The 9567-nt window shown below is 41.3% G+C and overlaps 1 protein-coding gene across 2 annotated transcripts; it reads left to right on the forward strand.

Annotated features, from left to right (window-relative positions):
* The first annotated feature begins 1589 nt into the window (after positions 1-1589).
* Positions 1590-9345, forward strand: lhx3 (LIM homeobox 3). Of its 2 annotated transcripts, none has more exons than XM_043240459.1 (6): positions 1590-1659; positions 5835-6006; positions 6089-6291; positions 7565-7716; positions 8268-8439; positions 8814-9345. In XM_043240459.1, exons 1-6 carry the CDS (start codon positions 1590-1592, stop codon positions 9239-9241), a joined length of 1197 nt encoding a protein of 398 aa, XP_043096394.1. In that variant the 3' UTR covers positions 9242-9345. The 2 variants fall into 2 exon arrangements, with proteins under 2 accessions (XP_043096394.1, XP_043096393.1); XM_043240458.1 differs by lacking the exon at positions 1590-1659 and adding an exon at positions 3978-4077.
* Positions 9346-9567: the final 222 nt, after the last annotated feature.

Below are 9567 nucleotides of genomic sequence, written 5' to 3' on the forward strand. Positions count from 1 at the left end.
TGATGTAGACAAAAACATATTTGCATATTTCCTTTTCTCGTTAATATCTACAAAAATGGCAAACTTGTTACACATTTCATTTCATTTTTGCTTAACATCTGAATAATCATCGTTTAGAACAAACGTTTATGTTTATTTGTTTATTTAAATTTTAATGACCGGGATCATCTTGTTAAAAAGGCTTAAGATTGAAGACTAAATTAAGATTATTAAAAACTAAAGCAAAAAGTATGCTCCTACAATTTTCATGAACTACAAAAGATAGATAGATAGATAGATAGATATTCCTTAATTTTTATCTATCTATCTATCTATCTATCTATCTATCTATCTATCTATCTATCTATCTGTCCATATCTATCTATCTATCTATCTATCTATCTATCTATCTATCTATCTATCTATCTATCTATCTATCTATCTATCTATCTATCTGTCCATCTGTCTATCTATCTATCTATCTATCTATCTATCTATCTATCTATCTATCTATCTATCTATCTATCTATCTATCTATCTGTCCATCTGTCTATCTATCTATCTATCTATCTATCTATCTGTCTATTTATCTATCTATCTATCTATCTATCTATCTATCTGTCCATCTGTCTATCTATCTATCTATCTATCTATCTATCTATCTATCTATCTATCTATCTATCTGTCTATCTATCTATCTATCTGTCCATCTGTCTATCTATCTATCTATCTATCTATCTATCTATCTATCTATCTATCTATCTATCTGTCCATCTGTCTATCTATCTATCCATCTATCCATCTATCCATCTATCTATCTATCTCTCTATCTATCTATCTATCTATCTATCTGTCCATCTGTCTATCTATCTACCCATCTATCCATCTATCTATCTGTCTATGTATCTCTCTATCTATCTATCTATTTATCTGTCTGTGGTGGATAAAAGTTTTCAGTTTTTGGTTTTTCATTTTTAATAATCCTAATTCAACCTTCTAATAACGTGACAGGGACAGTTTTATTCTATCTTATAAGAACGTTCTTTAATTATAATTCTCACGTTTCTATTGTCATAGAATGAAATGAGCCTGAATCCCTGGAAACAGACGTTGCTCGCTGTCCCGATGGTCCCGGGATGTTTTTATCTCCAGCCCCTGACCGTGTCAGATGGACACGTTCCGTTTGAGATGCTCGGGGAAACGTCTGAGGCGGAGGCGGGGTGGGGTGCAGTGGGTGGGGGCGTCGGTCGGTGTGTTCACGCCTCTGTAGGAACTCCTTCAGCACCGCGGACAGAGACACACACACACACACACACACACACACGCGCGTGACGCGCTCCGCTCCTGCGCTTTTGTGATGCTAAACAACCGCAGGTCATCAGGATTCCTCCTCCCTCAGACCTCCTGAACAACACATCGACTCAATCTAGACATTTGAAAAGTTGTAGAGCCCAGAAACACCGAGGGACCGACGCCCGGGCCGTTTTCCGTTAATTATTTTTAGCTCTTATTTATTTTATTTTTTTTCTCCATCCATTTTAAACAGTGCTGCATAGTTTTTCGTTTTAACGCTTTTGTTTCCTGTTAGTTTATTTTTTATTTGCGTCAGAATGTTGTTGGAACATCCGGGATCAAGCTGTCAAAATGCTGGGAATTACAACAGATACAGTTCGAGTCAAGGTAAGAGAGCTATTTCTCTACATTTAACGCAGGTTCCTTTGAGCCGTTTAACGTGGAGATCGAGCAGAAAACTCGCTCCCGATGAGCTTTTTTTCTTGTCATCGAAAACACCAAAGACAATCTGCCTGTAGCTACTTTTTTTTTTTTTTTTTTTTTTTTTTTACAAAATATGGGCTAGTATTTATCACAGCTTTAGGCCTGTTCGAGAGAGTAAATTTAATCGTAATTTGCGTGTTATCTCTCACTCGTAAGACGGAAAAAATGTATGTAGGCGCTATTTGATAAATTCACTACACCCTAATGTCATTAGGGGCTCTCTTTAAGACGCTGAAATAACTGTGTTCCAGACTTCTTTAAAAGTCAGTATTAGTGCATTCGAAATTATATGAACGTTTTAACCTCTAAAGTATCATTTGCTTCAGCTCAAGAGCGTTTAAAGAGAAGTAAACGTGTCTTCGATGAACCTCGTGAACCCTTCTGGAGAGTGTCTGGTGGATGAAGTGCGGCTCTGAAGGTCAAGCGTTTCTTCTTTAGACACGCAGCTATTCGCACACGCGTAAAACCCACTGACGCGTCTTGATAAAGTCGTCTTTTTTTGCCCCACTGACAACTGTCCCTGCTCCGAGCACTCGCCTGCAGGACGCCGTATGAATACGTAATGAGCAACATTGTCAGCGCGCGGAACAGATGTGAAGCGCACGCGGTCGGGGTTGTCACGAGAGACCCGCGAGCGGACCGAAGCTCCGTCCGCGAGACCAGCGGGTATCGGGTTTCCCCTCAACAGGTGCAGCACCTGAACCGGAGGAGACCCGATTTAGGGCTGTCCTGGAGAGTATTTATGTTTTCTCGCGAGAGACTTGGTTTTCTTTAATATGCGCGTGACACACGCCGAGTAATTTTTACAGTAACAATACGCAGTATTAGCAGCCCTACGAATGAATTAGCCTGCTCGGTAGCTACAAGCTGTCACGTACAAAACTGTAAAATACAGCAACCTTTAAAAAACATTGAACAAAATAAAACAAGTTACAGAGCCGTCAAAACGACGAGCTCGGAAATAGCTGTCAAATGTTTTGGGTTTTTTCCCGCCCCGCCTTCACTGAGGAGATTTTGCCACATCAAAGGTGAACAGGTCAATATGACATAAAAATGATAAAGCTGAAAGTAAGCAGGAACGTTGCGGCACCTTTCGCCGATGTGCGCTTCATAAAGTGCGGAAATCCAAGCAAATGTGGCATTGATTTTGAGTTTATCATGCGGCGGCCGCAGTGGCACTAAAGCTGATTTCCCCAGACACAGCAGATCAGTGTCAATAACATTCATCTGGAGCTTGAGCAGCTCGATCAGCATTTCACGCAACCGTCCTCTCTTTCCTACAGCAAACGGTTGTCTGGCCCGAATCGATGTGAGAGAAACGGAACGATCTGGATTTAAAAGTTCGGTTCGCGCGCACCTCGAAAGGACACGATTAATTTCCGCTTTGCCAAACTACGGGTTGATAAAAAAAAGTGCGTTTTTTCATTCATTTTTACTGTTTGCGTTGGCATCGCGTGAAACTCTTAAGCATTCATTCGTTAATTCGCCTGTTGCGCGTTTTTAAGTTTAGTGTACGTGTGCATCTGTGCCAGGCTTTCTCGTCCATCAATAGTGGATAAATCTGCATAATTCATCTAATAATAAAAATAAGACATTCGGAGAAATTGTTTTAAAGCGTTTAAAAAATAAATCAGACACTGGTATTTGATTAGACTTTTTACTTTTTACTTTTTAAGTTAACCTGAGTCGAAGTGCGCATTTTATAAATGCATTTTGCGCGCATTGGAAATGTCTCCGTGCGCATGTTTCAGTCTTATTTTTAGCATTCACGTTTCTCCTTTAATTGCAAATGTGGTATGTGTGTGTGTGTGTTTTGCGCACTGTGAACAGCCCACTTCAGGTCTAGTCCGGGATCTGACAGGTGCGCGTGTGATGGACGCTGCTTTTGGGAAACGCATTTAAGGAAAATAGCGCGAACTGCATTTGTCTCTCGCGCAAAAGTAGGCCCGCTGAAAGGATTATGCGGACACTGGATATTTTATCGACGTTTGTCGCAGAAACTGTGCTGGTTTCGTCCAGGTGATGCTCGTGTGTTTTATCAGTCGCCAGAGCAACGGGGCGGCGTTTCTTTTGCGCGTCGGGAGCCACAAGACTGAGAAAGTCGCCGCGCGATGGATGCGTTTCCGACACGCGCGCGCCTTCCGACGATTCCGCGCCGCACGTGAAGCTTGGAGAGTTGCTTTATCGCGCGCGTTTTGACTTTTTTGATCGGAGTTATGAAAATGGAGCAGAATAAGGCTCGGGATTCGCCGAAAGAGCCGTCCTCTCATCACACGGAGATGCTGCTGGCTTTACTCACGCAAAGAGAGGAGTTACGGAAAGGTACAGCACGGATAAAACTCACAGATCGAAAAATACGCAGCGACTCAAAATATTAGTCCCATCCTGCGCATTTGCCGAAAGCAATCGAATTACTGTTTAATTTAAAAATGCACTTTTGTGACTTGTTTAGCACTCTTTGTGTTTAGTTTTAACAGTCGATTCGTAATTGTGGAGCAGATCTTTTCTCGGTAGAGTTCATTTTCTCCCGCATGCGTAACGCAGCTCTAATGCTCAGGATTAGGAATGATTGTGTTTCTGTGGGATTAAATCTTAAACAGCGGCTCACGAAAAACATATGTCCGCGTCTTTCTTGTTTCCACAGATCGGCGACGTTTGCACTTTCACGCGCACGAAAGACACCGTGGTGCAAAATAGGGGTTCGACTTGTATCCAAATGGGGAAAGTCCTTGGTGTACAAATAGAAAACGAAATAAAACGAATGAGTGTTGGGAAATACTGACATTTTTTTCCAGAAACAGCCACTCATTCTGAGTGAAGGATGCGGGACGGAGCTATTTCAGAAGCTGTATTTCCGTCCTTTATAGGCTAATAATTAGAGCTGTGGGTTGATTGAATAATTGATAGGTACTAGTGCACCTGTTCGTGACGCGCGTGTTGATGTCAGAGAAGCGAGAGATACAGCGCACTGCGGCCTGCTTTATCGAATTTTTTTTGTTGTTGTTGTTATTAATAACATCATCTCGAGCGGTGAGGGGATAGTGCTTTAATTGTATCGCATATGTTAGAGTTAAAAATATTTTTGGATATTTACGACAGTCATATGGTCACAGAGATCTGTTATTTAAGGACGCCGACAGAGAAACGTGGCATCTACTCAAGAGCGAAAACTGTTTATAACTGTCTAATAGCGTAGCTGTTTACGTTTAGTGTTATATTCGTTCATCTTGTTGTTATTTGATGTGCTTTGTGCGCGTGCGTAATGGAAAGGGTGCTGCTTTTCGAAGGTTTTCGAAGACAGACTGAAGATTCACATTATAAGTACTTAAGCACACAATGTTAAATAAACGCATTAAAGTTGTTAAAGAGAATGATTACTTTAATAAAAGCTGTTTACTGGTGTGCTTTACTGTGACCTTCAGTTGCATTGTGATTTATCGCAGGTCTGTGCTTACATGCTGTAACATTGTATAATAATAATGTTTTTATTATTATGATTATTAGGCATATTCTTCAAATAATAGTAATACTACCTAATAATAATAACAACTATTATTAGTCATTTAATAATAATAATAATAATAATAATAATAATAATAATAATAATAATATAGCCTATATCTGGTACACTTTTGACTATAATTTCCAATGAGCTTTCTTACTTTTTTCTTTCTTACTTTCTTTCTTTTCTCTTTCATGCGAATATTTTTGGGAATATTACTAAGATGAAATCACGTGCTCTGAGAAGACCTTCGCTTTATTCTTCCAAATATGGCCAATTTGCAACAAACAACCAGACAAAATTTTTTTTTATGTATTTGCATGTATTTATTTTTGTAATATATACGTTTAGTAAATAAAACCACACTAAAAAAACAAACATATAATTAAAAAGATAAATAATTAAAAGATATAATTAAAGCACAAATGAAAGCGAAGTTCAAATTACTCAGGCCGTTTTGCACGTTTTGTTATTTTTTTTATGGGCACCGTTTTTTTTTTTGTTTATTTGTTTGTTTCTCGCAAAAAGGTTGCTAATGCATTTCGTTAACCGCTTTCTTGTTTTGTCCCCCTTGCAGATATTCCAGTTTGCGCGGGCTGTAACCAGCACATAGTCGATCGTTTTATCCTGAAGGTTTTGGATCGACACTGGCACAGCAAGTGCCTGAAATGCAGCGACTGTCAGTCTCAGCTGGCCGACAAATGCTTCAGTCGGGGCGACAGCGTCTACTGCAAAGACGACTTCTTCAAGTAAGTCCTTCATTAGCGCTTGCTCGTGGTTTCGGGTCGTTCGCGCGCACGCTTCGGGTGTTTAACCTTATTTCTCCCGCAGGAGATTCGGGACCAAGTGCGCCGCGTGCCAGCAAGGCATCCCGCCGACACAGGTGGTCCGGAGGGCGCAGGACTTCGTGTATCACCTGCACTGCTTCGCCTGCATCGTATGTAAGAGGCAGCTGGCCACGGGAGACGAGTATTACCTGATGGAGGACAGTCGACTGGTGTGCAAAGCCGATTATGAGACCGCCAAACAGAGAGGTACGCGCGCACGGGTGCGTTTTTTTATCCGGGGGTGGTTGTGAAAATGCGCGCTTTTGTACGAGCGGGCACAGTTCCCTGAGTCTTAATTGTTTCACTTCTTTCATTCGACGACCTCGCATTGATTGGCCGCTTTTAACTCTGAGCTTAATCTCGCTGGTCGCGGGCTCGTCCATAAACATTTGACCCGGCTCAGGTAATTGCGAACTCGCCAGCCTCCGAATCGATACGCGCCAGCTCCGTGTACAGAAGCGTCCTGGCGAGCGCTGAACGCACGCGCTGCAGCTGATCTATGGAGCCGGGGAGAGACACGGTATGCATTCGGGGCACTTTTCAGCCAGATTCAGCGCTTTAATACTGGCCGAATCGGACTGCGTACTGATTTATTTGGAAATGGATTCCGGAAAGGCCCTTAGTGCCGTCCATCCACTGGGTGGATAAACGCGCGTTACGCGGAATGTGTGCTTTCTAAACGTTCAAAACATGCGTTTCAGTTGACATCTAATAGAATAAAAATGTGGAAATACACAAAAAAGGGGTTTAACAACAGCGCCATAGAAGAACATATTTTGATTACCTAATGAAGGTTTTAGCTTAATAATCATCATCATCATAGTGTGTGCAAAACATTTAGTGCAAAATAAAAAAACATAAGAAAAAGGTGATGAAAATAATAGAGAATAGAATAGAATAGAATAGAATAGAATGATGAAATGAGCATATATCTCGAAATAAGAATAGATCCCAGTGTCTATAAGAAATAAATTCGTTTGTTAAATTAAAATTAGTTTCTTATATTACAAGGAAGGAACGTTCGTTGTGAATTATTTAGGAACGGGGTCTTGAAGGGACCCTGAGCGTCATTCATTGAGCAGATAAACTTACATTACACTGAATAAGTGCATTCTAAATGTTTAATACAGACCTTCAGTGCCTTCTCTTCACCGACGCTCAGATTCGAACAGAACGTATAATGTGGAATTGTTTCTTTAAGGATATTACAGCTTGAGTTGCATTCGTTTAGCCTAATTAAAAAAATAAAAAAAAAAAATAAAATAAAATAATAATAATAATAATAATAATGTAATTTGGGCTGGAATAAAGTTAGATATTATTTGAAATTAATAGAATAGAATAGAATAGAATACCTTGTCACAGTATGCCTTAATGATGCCGTATTAATTAACATAAATTCGTAGCCTGTTTGAAAAATAAGAAATCAATTCGTTTAAATCAATTTCGTATGAGTCAAAATATGTTTCTTACTTTACAGAGGCGGATTCGACAGCTAAACGGCCGCGCACGACAATCACCGCCAAACAGCTGGAGACGCTGAAGAACGCGTATAATAACTCACCGAAACCCGCGCGCCACGTGCGGGAGCAGCTGTCGTCGGAGACCGGGCTCGACATGCGGGTGGTGCAGGTAACAGCTACACCTAAACTACATTCTGAGCTCATCCTCAACACAGCAAACGCGCAGTACAACAACACTAGGCTCACGCGGTTATTTATCTCACCCTTAAAAATGCCACTTTTTCCCCGTGACATCAAATAATAGATCTGAATTAAATAAAATCTGTTAATAGCCGAAATGTTACCACACGAAGCACACTTGCGTAGGTTTACTGACAATGGAGTTAACACTAAATAAAAAACAGTCCTTTATAATAGGCTACTCGCATATGAAGACGCACAGATTTTATATTTTCCTTATATTTTCACGCTATTATTCGCAAAATAAATATATTGAAGTATCATCTATTTCATGCTTTTCGTGTATTATTTCCTATTATTTATGCCAGCCTATTATTTATAGCGCCTCGCGCATTCGTGTTATTAACCTGTAAAACGGAGCGCAGTAAATGTCACCGAATCACCCAGAAAACGTTACAGTTTATCAGATCATCCACGCGCACCAGCGTTCAATTAATTTATAATTTTACTCATTTTTACCCATGTCCCCCCAACCCCCAGGTCTGGTTTCAAAACAGAAGAGCAAAAGAGAAAAGACTGAAAAAAGACGCAGGCAGACAGAGATGGGGACAGTACTTCAGAAACATGAAGAGGTCGCGCGGGAGCTCCAAATCAGATAAAGACAGCACTCAAGAGGAGGGCATGGACAGCGATGCTGAGGTCTCTTTCACAGGTAGGTTTGATCCCAAAAATCCTATATAAATGTGACTGTGTGTGATGTACCCCAGGATGTTCGTGAATGATTAAAAAAAGCATAGAACATAGAAAATATTTAATAAATAAACGAGCTAGTGAGAGCTATGCCAGTTCTGCAGTGATATGTTTGGTTATAATTCTGGCATCCATCCATCACTCTCTTCATAAAAGGCTCCAGAAGGGGCTTTTCAGGATCCCCGAAGAATCCTTCAGTTTAGCACTTCTTAGTGTAAATAGATTTTTAGTAATCTAAAAAAAATGTTCTACTTGATGGCAATGCATAAACGAGTGCAGATGTATGTTTAAGCATACATGTTTGTTTTTTTTCCCCTTGCCGTGTTCTACATGAAGATGAGCCGCCCATGTCCGAGCTGGGTCACTCCAATGGCATTTACAGCAGTCTGAGCGAAAGCTCTCCGGCTCTGAGTCGTCAGGGTGGAGGTCATCCACCCTTCCCGCTGGAGCACGGTGCCATCATCCCCTCGCAGGAGCAATACCACGACATCCAGGCCAGCAGCCCCTACAGCCTCCCGCAGTCTCCGGGCTCACTACAAGCCCTTCCCAGACACCAGCCCCTCATCTCCAGCCTGGTCTACCCAGAGTCCGGCCTGCCCATGGTGGGTCAGAGCGGAGGCCAGAACATGACTCCCGGAGTTCGTATGATTGCCGGGGGGAATGGGCCGAGCTCTGATTTGTCCACGGGAAGCAGCGGTGGGTACCCGGACTTCCCTGCGAGCCCAGCGTCCTGGTTGGATGAAGTGGATCATGCCCAGTTCTGATAGTTTTGAAGATGCAAATTTGGAAAGAGACTCGGAGCAGATCTCCAACAGTGGACAAGGATTACAAAGCGAATTAAGCTCGTATCTTCTATAAAAATTGGTTAGCGATGGACCCAAGACTTGAGCTAAAAAGTCTCGCCAAGGCTTTGAACTTCTGGCTGGTTCTACAAGAACGTGACATTTAGTGGAGAGCTTTCAGCAACTACTGGAGCTCCTCACCAACTTTTACTATACCTAGACCTCGACTTTTAATTATACGACAATGCAAATATTTTATTTTCTTCTTCAAGATGAGAATTCGAGTCAGTTACAGTATAGTATGGTGC

The sequence above is a fragment of the Puntigrus tetrazona genome, chromosome 5 (assembly GCF_018831695.1).
Source record: "Puntigrus tetrazona isolate hp1 chromosome 5, ASM1883169v1, whole genome shotgun sequence".
NCBI classification, from domain to species: domain Eukaryota; kingdom Metazoa; phylum Chordata; class Actinopteri; order Cypriniformes; family Cyprinidae; genus Puntigrus; species Puntigrus tetrazona.